The sequence below is a fragment of the Aythya fuligula genome, chromosome 2, assembly GCF_009819795.1.
Source record: "Aythya fuligula isolate bAytFul2 chromosome 2, bAytFul2.pri, whole genome shotgun sequence".
Taxonomy (NCBI): Eukaryota; Metazoa; Chordata; class Aves; order Anseriformes; family Anatidae; genus Aythya; species Aythya fuligula.
In genome coordinates, this window is record NC_045560.1 from 41,020,277 (window position 1) to 41,039,716 (window position 19,440).

Genomic DNA, 19,440 nt, shown 5'->3' on the forward strand with positions numbered 1-19,440 from the left:
TTTTTTGTTAAGATCAGGCCCTCAGGGGGTTTTGTTTGTTTGCTTTTAAAGAGTTATTCGTACTTCTGTCTCTCCACCTCCAACTTGAGGAGACTTTTTTTTTTTTTTCCGCTCCATCTTTCAGAGTAGTCCTTTGCATTGCTTTGTTGTTTGGATTTGCTTCTTTCATTCAGTTGTGGAAGAAATTTTATTAATTACTGGCTTGGTGTGTGTCAGATCCTCCTTAGTGGCTGGCTGGGAAGCCCTGGAGATCTGTCTTTGTTAAAGATAGCTCTGTTTTCACCCCACGCTTTGAGCACCAAGATACAAAAGGCAGAACAAATCTTGGCAAAGGCAAACCTATGCCTTTCAGATGCTTGTGCTAAGTATCTTTGGTGAGGGGGGTGAGTGGAGGGATAGACTTTCCTCAAATCCTCACCTCCTGGCGAAGCCCAGCCTTCCTTTTTCCATCTCGAGAGCACATTCCAGTTGTGCTTTCCTAGCTGCACACACGGTCACAGGCGATGCGGGTGAGGTACATCAGCTGCTCATCTTCCTGCATTTCACGTGCATTGCTGCATTTGCTCCTCTGAGACCAGGGCATTATCCTTCTGAAGTTCTGCAACGAAGCTGTCAGCTGATCGCGAGAAGTCTGAGCTGACTCACATCCTTCTCTGTTTTTTTTCCTTATCCAAGTCCTTTCCTTTCCCTGTGTTTTGGATAGATACTGCAACACTTGGGGGATGAAGCACGAGCTACGTGTCGGGAAGAACTGTGTGTCTGGATGCAGATTGAGAAAATAGCTGTGAAATGGAGCCCGGTGTGAGCACTGCAACTGCTCAAAGGGGCTGTTTTCACCTTCACTAAAATGCGAAAGCAGAGCTTAATTCCAGCATGTTACGCTGATACTGCCCAGCAACACCGTGTTTGTTGTGCTTCTGCTATCCTCAATTTCTGTGCAGAGCAAGCAAACAGTTCTGGGCACCACAGTATAAAAAGGACATGAAACTGTTGGAAAGTGTCCAGAGGAGGGCTACGAAGATGGTGAAAGGCCTTGAGGGGAAGACGTACGAGGAACGGCTGAGGTCACTGGGCCTGTTCAGCCTGGAGAAGAGGAGGCTGAGGGGAGACCTCATCGCAGTCTACAACTTCCTCGTAAGGGGTTGTCAAGAGGCAGGAGACCTTTTCTCCATTAACACTAGTGACAGGACCCGCGGGAACGGGGTTAAGCTGAGGCAGGGGAAATTTAGGCTGGACGTCAGGAGGGGGTTCTTCACAGAGAGGGTGGTTGCACACTGGAACAGGCTCCCCAGGGAAGTGGTCACTGCACCGAGCCTGTCTGAATTTAAGAAGAGATTGGACTGTGAACTTAGGCACATGGTCTGAACTTTTGGGTAGACCTGTGCGGTGTCGAGAGTTGGACTTGATGATCCTTAAGGGTCCCTTCCAACTCAGGATATTCTATGATTCTATGATTCTATGAACACTCTGACGAAAAGAGGTGAGGAAGGAGTGACGCAACTCAATCAGATTAAATCAGAGCATCAGTTTCCCTGGAACACATCTTTGGCTCCTCACCAGCCGTCTCTTGCCCCATTTTTCAAAGAAACACATATTTTCACATGATAACTCTATTTGAAATATTAATGCTTGCAGGGCTGCATTACCTTTGTTTGTTCATCAAAGTCCATTACTCTGAGAAGGCTGCTGCTCCTTAGGCTGTTTCAGCTTCAAAAGAATTTTAGGGCCTGGTCTATTGGAAAGCTTGGGGGTATAATTAGTGAAAATGGAAATAGATGCAAGAGAAATTTAGTTCCTGATGTTTTAATTTAGTGTAGTACTGCCATGTGTTGTTGAAGAGGATTCTTAAAGGCAAACATAATTATTTCATTATGGTCTTCAGAATGCTTTCATTGGTCTTAATGACAAGAAGCTGCATAAGGAGTCATACATTTTAATTAGACCTTCTTATATTTACATCAGATAAATAACAAATAATTGATGAAAAACAAGTCTTCTGAATGGATGATTTCACACAGAGCTCTGGTTACAGTTTAATGATAAAACATTTCTCTTATTGCTTTGCATTTTAATTATCTAGAATTATTACTCTAGCAGAGATCTCAAAATACTGTTATTTCCATGCATTTCATTAGATTCGCGACTAATTTATATGAATCTGAAGCTAAAAGGTGTTTTCCTATGTAAATCACTTACAGTCAATTTCCAGCTTTATTAATTTCATTTTGCTTTCATTTCTCACATTTTGATAGCTTTTTCGAGTGCGTGTGAGCGTGTGTGATGGTCTCTCCAGTAAAAGCTGGGGGGAAGATGATTCAGACCATTTTGTATGGCTACACAGGCTCAGGCCCTGCCACCACTAGCAACCCAAACTCCTCTAGAGGTCAAGTGATTGTGACGTTGCCGGCCTTATCATGGAATTTTCTAAGGGAAAAATTGGTGCCTCTGTCTCATCGCTTAGTTGAAAGTTGTATTCTTAAATTGCTTATTTTGAAAATCCTGTCAATGCCCTTTATAACTGTGTGCGTGCTTGCAGGTGCATTTCCAATACCCGTATTCTTTCTTTTCTTTGCCCCCCGTGCCCAGCACTTTATAATACCAGGAAAAAAACGATTTTTAGAGTTTTGCTGCTTGCAAGAGCCTCTGGTGTTGGTGTGCTCCCCAACGTTTCATTTTTGCAACAAAACATATTTCACATGATTCATTCCTGAGAGTGTACTGAACGCTAATTGTTGTTATTGATTTTAAATTTTGCAACCATTCCAAGTAAGCCAGATGAGTGGCAGATAAAGAGTAATAATCCATGGAGTTCTGGGAGTGTTTCATGTTGGTCTGTAGTACTTTATGTGATCAATAGTAACTGCCCCATTGAAACTAACTGCTGTATCAAATAACAGTAAATCAAATGAATGTGCTTACAGATTATTTATTGAAAGCTTTAATTGTTCACTGGGGCCCTGCTTATCTGAGGAAACAATAGAACTTAGTGATCAGACAAACTGGTTTGCAAATGCCGGGGATGCCACGGAACAGCGGGGTGTCCCCTCGGCCTGCCCGACGTGGGAGTTTGCCACAACGCGCCCCTGTCCTCGCTGGGGCTGCCCCAACGCTGCGACCGCCCCTGCTGCTTGGTCCCGGGGTAAATTGGCCAGAGAGGAGTTTTTCAGAGAGCGTCTCTTGGCTTCACAGCTTACTCTTTGCAGTAGTAGTTGTAGTAAGCTCCTTGGATGACGTATCTGGTAGGTTAATGTGTGGAAAAAGCACCGGTAACTTCCCTGAATTTCCAGGAGAGATGTGTGTAGCGAGATCCGGGCGGAGAAAAGGAAGTGAGGAAAAAGCACATGAAACTTACACTGTGAATGATTTCTAACTCACAGCCCTGTGCTGTACTAACAGTTTACTAATCCCTTAAAACAGCTGCTCTGCCTTGTCGCAGCTACTCCGTGAATTACTAGTACTGAAATAGATAGTCTTATGGACAGTTTCACCACTGCCCTCAATTTTTTGAGTAGCCTTGGTGTACTGTCAATGATATTTTGCTGTGGCTTCAGAATGGGTTCAGTGTCAGCTGAGACCAAAAGCTGTCCTTCAGCAAATTCGGGAAGATGGCACTGCACGAATTTACACTCACTAACATGTCCTTCTGACTGTGACAGCTGAAAAGCATTTGTACAAATAAGCTTAATTTCTACAGAAAGTGATGGCCCTAATCTCTCAAATATGGCAAGAAAAGTTTTTATTATTTTTTTTTTCCATAAAGATTGCATGTTTTCTGAAACATATATAATATACATATGTATTATATTGGATAGTCATATTATAGACATTGCAAAATGATTAAACCACAGTCATCAAAGATCTTCTAGAATTGAATCTCACTTGAAACAAGTATTTTCCCTTTTTTAAAGCATAAGCTTTGCCTTAAGTTTCTTGGGACTTCAGGTGTTGAATTTGCTACTAGGTCAGGCCTGAATGTTGCTTGCCCAGCTCTTTGGAGTATTTCCTCTTCTGAAATATTTCCTTTATGTCATATTCTGTGTAAAGTGCAGTTGACATCTTCCCTGTTTGCACGTTGGGATAATGCTGTAAATCATGAGCAGGGTAGCTGGGTAAAAACAAAAACACAAAGTAGATGGTGAATAAGAAACACCAGGCGACTAGGAAATACTGCTAGCACGTATCTGGTTGTCTGCAGTACAGTGTGTGCACATTTTTTCCTCTTCAAAGTGAGAATCGTACTGACAGATGACAGAGAGATAAAATTATGAGCATTCATCACTCCGAGGGATTAACAGGAAAACCCACTGCAGGTAGAGAGTCAGAGAACAGTGTTGGAAAATGTGCTCTCCGGTCACGGTGCTCGTCTTGTCTCCAGGCTTCTCGTACTGATCTTTGCTCCTCCAGGCAGGGGGCAGAGATCTGCTCTTAGCCACGGCTGCAGCCTTGCCCCCGCCTTGCTCTCGGACACCGAGCTCCTTCCCAGCTTTCTGTTCCTCCTGCACCTACTGAGAAAAGGGTGTAGTGGTGCTTGCCAGGCCAAGTGCTCCAAGGGGGGAAGTAAATTGCACCCATAAACATCTAGAGAGAGAGAGATAAAATATTATGTAAGCACAGCGACAAGGATGTGGATTTACAAGAAGAAATTCGGTGCTGTCAGGTTTTCGTGCTACCTTCCCCACTATGTTACCATCTTTTATCTAGCAGGTATTCAGTTCAGAAATACTGAATTTCCATTCAGGCAAGCATTGCAGCTTGACAGGCTGTGCATTTTATTTGCACTCCCCTCCAAAGATGCTGGTGGTTCTCAGTTTCTAAATATCCCACGTGGACGCAGATTTCTTAGCGTCAGCAGGGGAGATGTTGAGGTGTGCTGCTCCTAGGAGTGCTCCCACCTCATCTGGCACGTTGATGGGACAGAGGAGAGGAGAGTTTGGCCCTGTTTCGGTCTCAGAGGCCGTGTACGTATGCGCAGCAGAGGGTGTCAGGAAGGTTAAGATTTGGGCTGCCTGCCCTTCTTGTTGCAGATAAGCCCAAGCGATGAAAGCCGTTTTTTTTTTTTTTTTTTACTGTTATTATGTCATGTCTAAATGGAAATAATGTATTGTTTTAATTAAACCCCCACAGCTGCAGCAGTGTAGCAATGTGGGTGCAATTAGGCGGGTGTTAAAAATAGCCGTACGCCGCCTTAACGCTTAGCGGGGAGGTGAGCTGCACGCACGTAACACATCTGTACAAGCACGGGAGCCCCAGAGATCCCCGGCAATAATGCTGGGGGCACGGGCGACGCTCCCCGGGACACGGGCTAGGTGTGGGAAGCTGCCTTGCCAAGAAGGTAGGAGGTTTTCCCTCCCGGCTTGCTGCCTTCCCCTCGGCGGGAGGAGGAAACGCGCGGCTCCATTTCGCAGCCCCGCGCCTTGCCAGCCTCAGCAAATGGCCCTGTTTTCGCAGAGGCATCGCCGGGAAGCCGGACACGCGCTCTTCCCTCTGCTCTGCGGGAGGGTTGGTGAGCTCCAGCCCCAGAAAGGGGCTGGGGGAGGCCGGCTGGGGGTTGCTGGTTCAGCAGATTTCCTTACTCAACGAAAAACATACCTCCGAGCGGCACAGCGCCAGAAAAAGTCTGCAGCGAGGGCCCCGGAGTGAGATCCCGAGCAATGAGATAAGCTTTAACAATTGTCTGCTGCCTTGTAAAGAAAGGCGAGTGACTGTGTGACAGGGGGCTGTCAGGGAAAATAAAGAGGAGCCCCCCTCTTCTAAGGAAATCAAAACTCGGAATTAGCAGAGCAATAGCAGCCGTCTAAAGCGAAAGCTGGAAACAATACATTTTTAATAAAATGGGCAGTTACTCTAATTGCTGAACCCCTACTGTTCAATTTCTTTTAGTGCCCTTATTCATTAAATTCAGCATACTTATACTTATTATTTACAGATGTATGCGTTTCAACTTGTTTATGGAAACCATGCTTGGGAGAGAGCAGTGGCTGGTATAATACTAATTTGTAAGTGTTTATTGCTGCCTATAATACGCAATTTTTAAAACAATTAAAAATAGCGTTTGAGCTCATCGTTGGAGTCAACCCCAAACTGCCCATGGAAATGGAGGTATTGGTGCTGTGTCCTGCCTTGGAGGGTACAGGCTGTTGGCAGCAGATTGATAACACACATTAAAGAAGAATTTACCTGTTCTTCAAGACTTTAAGCTCCTCGGCCCAGCTTCTAGATATTATTCTAATGTAACCCATTTAAACATATGTGATGGAGTTCATAATTGCCCTTGTAAATGGGAATAGAACGGAGGGTATATAAATCAATTAGTGCTATCCAGCAGCGTGGCTGTAATACAAATTAATTGGCATGATAGGCATTTTAACTGCTCCTGCACTCACTTGAAGTAGTTTTGATCGCTGAATTGGCTGTTGTTGAGCCACTCTATTAATTTTAAGGTCTAAAAATACCGAAAGATGAAAATGTCCTGAGTTAATGGTCCTAAAGTCTGAGAAATACAATTAGATGTCGAGCACAGTGTTTCGTTGTGTCCGTGCGGTACCGACCGACTGTACGATAGCAGCACGTGACTGAAGATATGAAAACACTCGTTCTCGTGCTGGATTCAAGCCACGGCAAAAAGTCATGATAAGTAGCGTCATAAGGACATGCTGAATACATAGGAAATAAAAATAAAAAATAAAACATTGGCAGACGTAGTAGTACTGGAAACTACTACCAACTCGAGTAGGAGACCAGTTTTGAAGAACAAAATCATTCCCTCGTTCCTTTAGTGTAATACTCGGGATTATTCTGTTTGGATGCTTGAAAAGAGTTGAAGATAAAAGCACTCAAAGTACAGTAAAACATTTAATAAATATAAATGGAGGCTTTATGGCTTAGTAAACTATCTGGATATATAGCGATTACAGTAACAATGTCGTTATCCTTGCAATTTTTATTTATTACTGAAGAGACTCAATCTGAGTTTTCTCCCGTTTATGTTTACAAATCAAAGGTCTTTTTTTGGGATTGCTGGGGTCATGACACTGTAAAACAGATCTGAAAATAGAATCACACCTCTTTTATTTTCAAGTGTTTTGTCCCTCATCTGACTTTTTTCTTATTAGCGATCCCATGGGGAAGGTATGCTGAATTTGTGACGCCGCAGTAGTATCAGTAGGCCACAGAAATGGGCTCAGTTTTCAAAAATAAAGAATAAAGAGACCGGAGTCCCCATCCTCTGTAAACTGCTGTGGCTGCTTTGCCTGTGCCGCTTTGCTCCGGATGAGGACCTGACCTTGGAAATTCACTGGCAAAACAAACAGAGCTTGACTTGTGAGAAAACTTCATTTTCAAAGGAAAACCTACATTCACACAAATGGTAGCATGATCTTCTTTGATAAAGAAGATCCTATTTTTCAGTTTTGCAGCAATACAGAAATTTCACTCAAGATGGATAGAGCTCTGCATGGCAGTGGCCGGGCAGAAAATCACCGACCTGAAAAAAACAGGGCGCTAGCATCTTTCGGATGTTTTTCTTCAGTTTTCCGTACGATTTATTTTTTTTTCATGTAGCATGTTTTCCTTTTCACTTTGAAGGTAGGCTCCTAATACAAAGTGATGAGCCGCTGCCCTGCAAACCCCGCCGTGCCTGCCAAGCCCTCCGGCCATCCTGTCTGTCCGCTTACTTTCACCCCAGCTCCCTCAGAAACACCTCGCGGTGGCTGCCTGACCATTTCTGCAGCCCAAGACGCTGCTGCTCTCGGTTCCTAGCGCATCATTAACTCCGTCCTGAGAGTAACGCCAGTGTAACCAGACACGGTGCTCATCTCTAACACAATTAATCACAGCAATCTTCCACCTTCCACATTTGCTCAGGTGTAAACGTGTCTCTCTGGCTACTCATACGCATAAACCCACATGCAGAACCGCTGTGCTGATACCAATGCCAACAAACCCAGCCCCCCAAACAGCATCGCTTGCTTTGGAAAGGTCAGGCGTGCATAAAGCTCCTGCATTGGTCATACACACTTCTCCAGGTTTTTAGTGAGGTTTAAGAGCCAGGCATTGCAAACTGGGGAGCTCTGGAGTAGATGTTACTCCTGTGAGTGTTTGACTCAGACTGGGTTTTGGTGATTTCCAGATGGGATGTTCTCAATATCTAAGACAACTTTCTTAGCTGCTGTCATGGTAGATTCAGGCTTCCATCCTGGTGGTATGTGAGTCTCCGGTGGCTTGGGCACTACAGCCACATGTAGAGATTTTTGTGGCAGTTTCTAGTGCTGCTTATGCTTGTGTGGGACACAGCAACACGTGCACGGGTGTTGCTGGGTCACCTTCAGGAGAGGAATCAGGCTAAAGGCACGAACAAACACAGGAGGTGCCATCTGAACATCAGGAAACACTTCTTTACCAAGAGGGTGACTGAGCCATGGAGCAGGTTGTCCAGAGAGGTTGCAATGTCTCCCTCTTTGGAGATGCTCCAAAGCCATCTGGACGTGGTCCTGGGCAACCTGCTGGAGGTGGTGCTGCTTGAGCGGGAGGGTGGCCCAGGCTGCCTCAGAGGTCCCTTCCTGCCTCAGCCATGCTGATTCTCTCAGGACAGGCCAGTTGTCTGCCAGGACATTCGTGTCTGCTTGAATATATGGGGGGTGGTTTTACAGAAATCGGTTATAGAAGTCTCCTGCCATCAGTGGTGGTGGCTCTCGAGGACAGGGGGCACCAAACCTTGGCCTGTCTTGCAGCTGGCTGCTGAGTAGGATGCGTGCTCAGAGCTGGTAAGTGGGAGTCCTTCAGAGCACGTTAGAGGAGCTGAGCACTTATTTAATTAAGTTCCCTGCTCTGTCATGTGTCCCATGTGTAACTTGGGGTGAGACGTAAGGCTGTGTTTTGAAGACAGTGATAGAGCTATGGTTCGTTAGTTAGTTAGTTAGGTTGGTTAGGTTCCTGTTTGCTGTTGACAGTCCCAGTTGGGTCCTGCCTGCATTTTCCAGGAATTTAAGACCTAGGCTAACCAAGCTCTGTCAGTGCTTCTGCTTCCCATGTCTAAAGCAAGAAGAATAGCCCTCCCCTTATCTCACTTGGGTGTTAGGAAGATAAAAATACGAGTGCTCGTGGGATGTTCAAGTACTGGAGTAGCAGAGACCGTGCTCGCAGATCAGGTCGGGAGAACAGAGCAGGGTCTTTCGTGCTGCTAAATATGGCAGGGTCAGAGCACTGCAGGCTGTGCTGCGTGCCTGGGAGTGCACGGCAGGGGCAGTGGGGCCCAAGGAGAGTCATTCAGAGGGGCAGGGACCTGTGATCTGGGCAGGAATGTCACTTGGGAAGACGTGCCGGCAGGTGGGCCCCCTCCAGCGTGTTAATGAACGGCGCTGTAAAGTCAGGTAACGCCATTTGCATGCTCAACAAATGGATTAATTAAGAGACCAGACTGTTTGCGCTGTAGCAGAAAAGGATATTGCTAAAAAAACCACCCACTGGGCAACCAAGAGAGGATATTTGTGGGAATAATAAATCTGTGCTGTGAGTGAAAAAGTTAGTAAGCTGCTGAGGAGAAGTAGTGTTAGACAGGAGCAAAAGGATAAACAAATGATAGATGCTGGTGGCTTCTAACTTACAGCAAACAAATCTGGATAGCTCTGCTATCTGTGCTGGTAGTAAGATGTTGAATATTCATGTTCTGGCCCTAATCACCTGATAGGAACAAAGGCACCAGTGGGCTCTACTGTTGTCATACGGCTGAGGCCAGTACCCGCTGGCTCCTCTGACTTCTGTTACATGACTCTGCTGGTTAGCATTACACGTTTGCAACTGAAACCTGGCAATTTTGTTGATGAAAGGCATGAAGGAATATGATGCACCTCACTCTGAACTGGAGGAGATGCAGTAGATGGGTGTGAACGCTTCTCCTGGCACTCAAGTTTGTCAATATGACTTTGCATACATGGCAGCAAATGCATTTGCTGAATCTAAAGAAGCTGCTTTTTGAGACTCCTCCTTGGAAGTTACTCTGCATTTTAGCACTGAAATGCTAAAATACTTCAAATGAAAGCGTTCTGAGGACCTGCTTTGCAAGTAATGACTCCCCTCAAGGTTATGGATGCTTTTCAAGGTTCATTCTTTCAAACATCTTTTGACTTGGCAAGATCTCCATCATTCCTATTATTTGCATTGGAGTAGCGCTTGAAGGTCCTGCAGTGCTGGTTGCCGTACAGCTTATTCTGAGACCCTGCCCAAAATAGCCTACAGTCTAAACACAACAAAACTGGTGGAGAAAGGAGCTCCTGACCCTACACGCCTCGTCAGTGGAGCAGTGACCAAGCGATGGCCTGGCCCAAAACAGCCTGGTCTAAATGCACAAGATGCAGAAGGGTAGGGAGAAGAAAATACTTTCTTGGTTGTGTGCGTGTCTTCAGTGGAGCACGGCCAAATTTGTAGTTAGAACTTCATTAGGGTAAGGATATCAGAGCAAAGTGTGTGCTTAACTGCTGCTTGTGCTCGCGAGGCACAGGACAGAGTTCAGCAGGCCCACTCTTCTCCCAGCTGTGGCTGGACAGAAGCCAGCTGTCCGTATCGCTTTTTTTTTTTTTACTGACAAAAGTCCTCACAGCAAAGGCACTTCAGCTTTAGACTTCTGCCAAGTATCAGGGCTTGCACCTTGTCTGAGATAGCTGCTGGCAGCAGGAGCCTGTGCCATAGGCATGGCTCTGAAAATGACCTCGGCCGAGGCACCTTCGAGGCGACCTTGTGTGTGCAGCTTGTCCATTAGTAAGGGCTTGCAGCTTGGGTTTCTGATCCCATAACCTCTACGTTGTCTAAGTTGTGTCTTGTTATGTTTTTTTTTGTTTTTTTTTTTTTTAATTGTGCTGTAGGAATCCCAAACTGTACGCGGCAAAAATCTGGGGGATACTTGTTGAACTTTTCAAATAACAGAAAGGGATCATTTGGGATTGGGCACCCCAAGTATAGGCCAGATCATAAAGTATAGTCTTTTGATGTTCTTGTTGAAAAAGTCCCTTTTTCATAGTAAAAGCAAACCTGAAGACATAGAGTGTTGATTTGGGGTTCGTGTTTGGGTTTTGTTTGTTTGTTTTTGCTTTCAAGGCTAAGTCATGCTTTTTTTTTCTTTTAAGACCTAGACGGTCTTGTAGAGTTGAACTATAGCTTGATTAAAATTAAAGCTGGAAAAATGGTGATGAGGAACTAAATACAATAACTTACGTAACGCCATGGTGTTAAGACAGATGTGTGCAGCTAGCTGGATGGGAGTGTTAAAAAGGGGAACGCTAAAATGGAGGACATGTTTCCATAAGTACTTATGAAAATCCCGATAGCTATACTCAGTCTGGAGCTATGGCAGCCTGTGTTTTAATGCAGGTATGCTGTGCTCATGCTAACAAAAAACATTCCTTCCTGCACCTCAATGCATACCCAGCCCCGCGAGGAAAGGTTTCTGATAGCGGCTCGGATGTTGCAGGTCGGTAATTCAATGCAAGTTGATTAACATTTGGCGTGTTGTTTCCCCCGAGCCTTTTCCTCTTTCTTCCTGCCCTCAGCCCACTCGACCTCCGCGCAGCAAATCCGTCGTAAATCCCGGCGCAGAGCAGCGATGGAGCACGGGGACGTCAATCACTGCAATCGTATCCCCACTCCTTTGCTTCTGTCGTTATCTTTGAAAGGGGGGAAATCAGGGTCTTCACGCAAAGCGGAGACTTTGTTTTTCGCCTTTTTTCTTGTCTCTGACCCGCACCTGTTGTGTATATGGTAAAAATATCTGGGCCGTATAACCCAGCAACAGTCCGCAGCCAGAGCCATGTGTGACCGGGTCAAACACACACTCGCTGGAGGGTCATGGCCAGGTTACTAAGTCAAGGCTGGCAAGGCTCCACCATAATGTTTTCTTTCTCTCGCGCTTTTCTTCCCCCTTGTCTGTCTTCCAAACAACAGTTTTTAAAAAAAAAAAAAAAAAAAAAAAAAACTCGTAACAATGCAAACTATTTAAGCATGACAAATTCAAAGAGGTTTTTTATTAAAAAAAAAAAAAAAAAACAAATGGGGCGGGGGTTGAGTCAACGCTATTTTGGATTTAATTTTATAGTATAGTTTTATGTGGCACATGAAAGAGAGAAATTTGTATTGAAACAATTGAGACCCACTTTCCCAGTTCCTGGCTCTTTCCTGGAAGATGATTAAAAGCAGACTTTTTTTTTTTTTTTCCAGACTAGACATAAAAATTAAATGATCTACAGTATATAGTTATTTTTTCAAATGTTTGGAGGCTTATAAATAACTTCTACAATCAAATGCACACATACAAGCAGCAGAGAATCTGGTTCTAATTACTTGTACTTTAGTTGAACTTTGGCGTTTCCTTTGACTTTCTGCCTAATGTATGTGAGCTGTGTGCCTTGCACTCCTGCAGTGAATTCATAAAAAAAAAAAGAAAAAAGAAAAAAAAAAAAAGGGAGGCAAAAAATCCAGACTCTTGTTGGTGCCAACAAAAATGAGGGTTAACAGAATGTTTTGACCAAATGCAACACTTTGCTATTCACCCTAATTAGCTGAAATTGCTGCTTCCCACCAGGGACCCTGAGCTCAGTATTCACAATTCCCTTGAGGCGATCCAGGAAATGCCATTTGCTTTACAACTTCTTATTCTTTTAAGACTCCACTGTCCAAAGTGTGCATTAACATACAAGCTTAATAATCTAGGTTCCTAGTGAAACGAAAGGCATTTCATAATGCCTGCTTCTAGCTGGTCACCGAGTGAAATACCTCTATCTGTCAACATGGTTTAGCTGGCAGTAAATTAGCTCTCACAAAGCACGCTGTGCTTTTCAAGATCTTATCTGCTACTTTATCTAACCTTTCAAAATATTTCAGACATCTTAGGAATTGTGAAGTGACCTATTGTTGGAGGGTCCCTGTGTGCTTAAGCAGCATTCAGGTGTCCTGTGACTGCGCTGAGGCTCTGTTTTCTCAGGTGAATCGTGTCACATCCCGCGGGAAGAGACAGCAGGACCTTGAAAGGAGTTGCTTTGACTGACTTGTTCCTGAAATTTTAAGGCTACTTTAAAAATTCCTTCTTGGAAATGTCAGCTGTGCCCGCCCGCCCTGTTTTATTTTAGCTTCCATGTGCAGGCCTGCGTAGATGGGAAGAGGCTCTGCTGCTGTTCTTCACCTGTGTGATAGAAAAACAGGGCTTTAAACCCAGGAAGCTTGAATGGCACTACAGATACTTTCAAATAAGTAGTTTAAAAGGCTAAATCCAAGGAAGACGAGTGAGTCAGAAGCTGGTCTAGGAGCGTAGGGCTTGCCTAACCTGAGCTGGAGCCTGCCCAGAAAGCTGTCTGTACACTTTGCCTATGAGCAAACGTTCCCAAATGTGGTTTTCCTACAAAAACTCAACCTCTAGACAGTTGTTTATCCAACACAAGTATTACATAGAATAGATTGAGCTCTTCCAGTAGCGTATATATCTGAGTGTTTTGGGGGAGGGTGTTTTGGTTTGTGCTGGCTTTTTTACTTGCACATATCTTTTCACATTGGCCAGAAAAAAAAATAAATCTGTAGCGTCACCTTCAGATCTTCAGTTGCTGCCTACTCTTTCTTCCTTCCTTTATGAACTGAGCTGGTTGCTTAACCTCTTCTGAGCATCCCCAGTTGCTGGTGCTTGGCCAGTGCGTGACAGACCTGTGTTGTACATATGGCCTGCGGTGTGAACACCGCTGTTGGATGCTGGTGCTTGTGTCGAATGAAATCCGCAAAAATGCTGCAGTGTATCGGCATTATTCCTCAAAGACTGCTTTTCCCAAACCGAAATCAGGGAAGGATTGCAGGAGTGCAGTTGTTTTATTGAATGACACAACCTTGTTTTCCCATGGGAAGCCTAAAAACTGCCTTTCAGACTGACTGGAGAGTTGAATGAGCTAATACGAAACACATTGTCTGCTGATATTAGAGTTTTAAAGCTAAAATTTTATCATTCCACAGGCTGATTGGAAGCCCCTGTAATACTTGTGCTAGCATGAAATAATGCGCAGGCTGTTTGAGGCCTCTCAAGGGCATTTGATGAATCTAACTTTAATTTAGAAGTACTAATAGATTATTGATTTAAGCAGGATGACTGTGCAGAAATCAATAATGGAGCACTCTGTGTCTCTCTTAAATACCAAAAATTACTACTGAGAAGAAATGATCATTCTCTCTTCTTTCTTCATTAAGAAAAAACTTCATTAAAGTTTGCCTGATTCAGTAGGAAGCTGTAGATACTTGGTTTGTCAAGGTTCAGCATATTTAATGCTGAAACAGTTAAGTATAGTTCTGGACGTTGTTTTAAAATCACAATTTATCGAGCCATACGTTATTTTGCTTTTCTGTTCTTTCACACAAACCTCATTATTGTTAGATATATAAGTAAGTTGTTCCTGTTGAAAAGACATTTCTTTGCTTAGAATCAGTGCCTTTAACATTTCGCTTCAGAATTTATTTTCTTCTAAAAAATGTGTCCTTGAAGTTGATAGTAGCTTAACCCAAGCGAAAATGGCAGAAATTGGCCCTTCTCTACCAAGTAATCAGAAGTTGTATCGTGCTCCGTGTTCCCCTCTGTGAATTCTGTAGTACACGAGCTGACAATGAATCATGGCTTTAATACAAATGTATCATCTCAGTAATCTGAAAAATATCATGTACAGTAAATCTTGTCTAAGATTTTCCATTGAGTAATATTCTGCAGGGCCTGCTGTTAGTACTCTGGAGATTTAGCTCTGCTGATAGTGCCTAATATTTCTGGATAGATCGGAGTTCACAGATTCTGTCATTCCTGTATATCTGTTGAAAAGTTGGAGGGATTTATCTGAGAAGCAGCAGAACAGCTAGGTGAAACATGAAAATGTATTGCACATCTACCATAAATGTGAGGAATGATGACAGCGTATCACCGAAAACTAATGCAGATGTTTTGAAAAGATCTAGTTCACGTCTTATCTCGCATCGTAGAGCTTTCATGTCCTCTCACTGAAAGGGATGACTGGCTCTTCAGCAGGTTCAAAACAAATGACCATCCAGAAATATTAAGGCAATAAAGGACATGGGGTCATAATATCTAATAGCTTTTTCTCAGAGAGGTTTCCTGATGTTACAAATTCGAGGGTTGATAAGGAGGTGTTGCTGAGTTGTTCTACTTTTACTGATGAAAAAAAAAGAGAAGGCTTGTTCACGTAATTTTCACTTCTGTACTTGTTCTTTTGTCTCTTTGCGTATGTCTTGATGCATTTCCCCATCTTTTTGTGGCAGAATTGGACGTTGAAAGTGTTACCTATTGTAGATTAAGGCAAAAGATGTAAGAGCTCTTCCAAGTCTAGGGATAGATTGGAAACATGCATACCGCTAATGCTTTCCCATTCAAGCTGATGTCCAGTGTGCACACATGGATCCCATGTAATTCCAGAAATACTCTGTAATTCTGGCTGAAACCAGAATATGAGCCCAGATGAAGCTTTCGTGGTGTTTGGTAGCTGGCTTATGATACGTTACATCCCAGTTAGTTTAAAACATGCTTTTGGGACTATAGCATGTAGTCCTTTCACTGTTTGCCTTTCTTTAGTTCCCTTTAAATTTTGCTAGGAAGGACAAGTGAGCATGTATTCTACAAAGATAGATATGGGTTGTTTTGATAGTTTTAATACAGTAAATGATTGGTTATTTGAAATTCATTCATGAATCATTCATTTATATTTCTTTTTTCTTTTGTAGCAGTTGAAACTCAGAGCACCAGTTCTGAGGAACTTGTTCCAAGTCCTCCTTCACCACTTCCACCCCCTCGTGTTTACAAGCCCTGTTTTGTCTGTCAAGACAAATCATCTGGATATCACTATGGTGTCAGTGCTTGTGAGGGATGTAAGGTGAGTGCCATCATCTCCCTTTCTTTTTATAGTAACACATTTCATTTATGAGAGCGGCTAGGCAGTGAAGTTTGGTGTGACTTGATTGTCTGCAAAGACACCTGTGCTTTTCTTGTGTGAATGAATTCTGATACATGAGTAAAGCCAAGTAAATGACCATCATGCCTGGAATTATTGTCCTTCATAACTTCTGCCAAAGTATATCTATCAGGGTCTTCCGTAGGTATTGACCAACATCAGAACGTGGTTGTATATGCAGAGATAATCCTATAAAATGTGAAAATGCTTTGAGACTCTTCACTGTCCATATTTAGGTATACCCTGAGAACTCACGTGGTCATTGTCTGCTCTGAGCCTTGCTTTTTCTGTGGGAGAAGGACCTGCTTATCTGGAAATTTTTGGCATAGTCTCTAACTAATTTCAAATCAAATTGGGAGTTTGAGGATTAGCAGGATGGTATTCATGAAATTTAATCTGGCAGGCTACAGTGCTGGCACATCTGCTAGCTACTTTCTAGTGCTGTGATTGTCAGAGTATGAATGGACTATCCGTAGGATGCAGTAACACGATATGCAGTTCTAAAGTAAGAGAATGTATCTAAAGATGAGATACACATCAGAGAAGCAACGTCAACTAAACCATGTGTGTATGGCAATAATTAAGGGTGCATACACAGTGAGCAGCATGTGTGCAAGGAAGAAGGCAGGGCTAAAAATGCTAAAGAAAATATATAATAGGGCAGATGGTCTCATGGTTATCTTTATTAGTTATGGTAGCCTGATACAATGTTCTTTTCTAGCAACTAGACAAAATATCTATGATTTTAATCCTTCAAATTAAAATAGTTGTCTAGTGCTTAGTACAGTGAAGATCCTAATACGTGATGAAAAAGTGACAGGTGCTACATTTGTGTAAATAAAGTTACTAGAATTAATAAAAAGTAATAAAGTATAAAATTAATAAAAAGTATTTTTATGGTTTAGTTGTAGAAAATGTAATGTCTTTCAGATACCGTTTTTTTTTTTGCATTATCTTTTCTTCCTGCAACGTATTCCATGCCACTGGCCTTTTGTAGTGAAATTAAATATCATGGTCTTGGCTTTGTGTCATTAGGCAAAAAGCTATAGGATTAGAGTCTGGTTTCCCCTCTCTTTTATAAACTCAAGATACTGAGGTAGTGCAAGTAACTATTGAAGCTCACCTCTGTTTTAGAATCTCATTTTGGAAGCAAAGTTTTGCTTGGATATCATCATGTCTATATATTTTTTTTCTTTTAGATGCCACAGAGCTATTGAAATGTGTCTGTTAGGAAAATCTGTGATAAGAATATGCTAGAGCTGCTTTCATTAAATAGGAAATCTTATCTCATTCTTTACTTGGATACTAACACACAAATGGTGGTGTCTTTTACTCGCCCACGCACTCACTCTAAGTACAGACATAATTGCAGACTGTGGCAGCAAGGTCACATGTTCCTAAGACTTCATTATTTTTGAAAAATATGCTAAAATATACTGTAGGGCTTTTATTGGCATACTGCAAAGCATTTTTGTAAACAATTAAAACAAGACTACACTTGTCAAAATACCTGAAGAAATCCATCTTGTAATGTGGTGGCTGCTATTCAACAGCAAAAAGAAATTGTGTTCACTTAATTGCTAATTTGCAAGATGGGGCAATTCAGCACTTAGCAGTAGCTGCTGTTAAAAAAATAAAGAGAGGTGAATTGCGTCTAAAACCTGTCACTCTGTGAGAAACAACAAGATTCCAAATCAATAACGTGACTACTTAAGACTGGCAATATTTGGGTTAGTTGACACCAACTCTTCAACAGGTTTGACTAGGATTTAATTAAATTTAATTAATTTATTCCACTGATTGAATCATCTTCCTTAGTGAGTGCCAGCAGAACATGATGGCAAAGAACATGATGAGTCAACCAGTGGTACTGTTAGTGGATGGCCAGGTACTACATTTGCTGTTGAGGGTTTTATAAGCTTTCAGGTCAACAGAAACGCTGTGCTGGATGACAGCAGACAGCACTATGTGACCACAACACCAGGAATAGCCTCAGAAACCTCCTTGCTGACAATTTGTTTTTCTGGTCCTTCACCTTTGCTCTATGCTTGCTCCTGTACCATAAGAAAGCTGCCACCTTTTACTCTATTTCTAATCATCTAGGCTCCTGCCTCTACTCAAGGCTAGTTTCACTGTGTGTTCCCACTATTAATTCTTTCTTCATGCTTCTCTTTCTCTTCATACAAAATTTAGTAAGTTGCTTTGCGAGTTTAAATAAGCACTGAGCACTGAGCATAGCCATTGGGGAAGCCTCATTTTCTGTGGATCTCAGCCTTTCAGTTGGTTGACCCTGCTTTATTAAGAAGTATGAGTTGCACTGAAGGCTTCTTCTTGGTATGGTGTTGTAGTTTCATGCTGGTTCTCTGGTGAATAGGGAACAACAATAAGAATTCATGTCACAGGCTTTCTTCTCATTAAGAACCACATGTATTTATTCCTCTTTTACTTGAACACACATTCTCTTACTTCTCTTTTACTTGAACACACGTTTCCAAGCAATTTCAAAGAACTTAATCTTCTTGGAGATTTGCAATTTTACTGCAGTTGGCCAAACTATGTTGGGATGGGGAGCGGCAACCTTGCTTATTATCACTGGATTACAAAATTATTTTAAAAATTATTAAAGAAAATTATTAAAGAAAAATTAGTTCTTAATAAACTAGACTAGAACATCATCCTAATCAAATGTTAATTCTCTTTTTCCCCTTTCTTTCCCTCTGATCTTGTTTCCATTTTCTCTTTCTTCACTCTTATTTCGCCCATTTTTCTCTCTACCTGATTTGCTATCTGTTCTGTGATGCTAGACCTGAAATTCATTCCTTTTTCCTCCTGCACAGAACCTACCTCTGTTCTGATATTTTTTTCTCAAGTCTTTTCCTTTTTCCTTTCTGACTTGTTTACCGATTCCTTCAAATTCATGGCAGTCTTGTTTCTCATGAGAAACACAAACAGAAAACTCTCCTCATCTCATATTTGTCTCTCTAATTAGGGCCCTATTCCTTTGTTGTTGTTGTTGTTGTTGTTGTTGTTTTGTTTGTTTGTTTTTGTTTTGTTGTTGTTTTTTCTTTTTTTTTTTTTCTGTGCTGTCTCTCCCTTGCTTTTCTTCTAGTTCTCTGTCTCCTTCTCTTTTGCTTTGAGCTCCAGTGAAGCTGCCATCACGATGGTCATTAGCAGTATCCTTCTGGTGCAAAGGGACAGCTTTCTGTCCTTGAGCTTTGGGCTTGATTACTGCCTTTGATTCAGCAGGTTTTCCTTCTCTTGGCTTTCAGGGCTCTTTATGTTCTCCCTCCCACTTTGTTTAGTGTTCATTTAATGTCCCCTTAAGTGTCTCTGTTATCTATTTGCTGATGCTGTTCCCTGATGATCAGTTCTTTGGTTTTCTGTCTCAGAAGCATCAACTGCTGAACTATTTTGTAGTAGACCAATGGTCTGTCAGCCAAAAGCAATATAGTGCTAATAAAGGGTATGCTCTTAA

At 42.5% G+C, this 19,440-nt stretch overlaps 1 protein-coding gene across 3 annotated transcripts in view; it reads left to right on the forward strand.

Annotated features, from left to right (window-relative positions):
* Positions 1-19,440, forward strand: part of RARB (retinoic acid receptor beta) — a 282,674-nt gene that overhangs the window by 200,987 nt on the left and 62,247 nt on the right. For 2 of the 3 annotated variants that reach the window (XM_032180618.1, XM_032180619.1), the window contains one exon: positions 15,739-15,887. In XM_032180618.1, coding sequence (XP_032036509.1) covers positions 15,739-15,887 — 149 coding nt within the window. Of the gene's footprint in view, positions 1-4,358; positions 4,363-12,501; positions 12,505-15,738; positions 15,888-19,440 lie in introns of those variants that run through there. The other variant, XM_032180620.1, reaches the window with a different exon arrangement.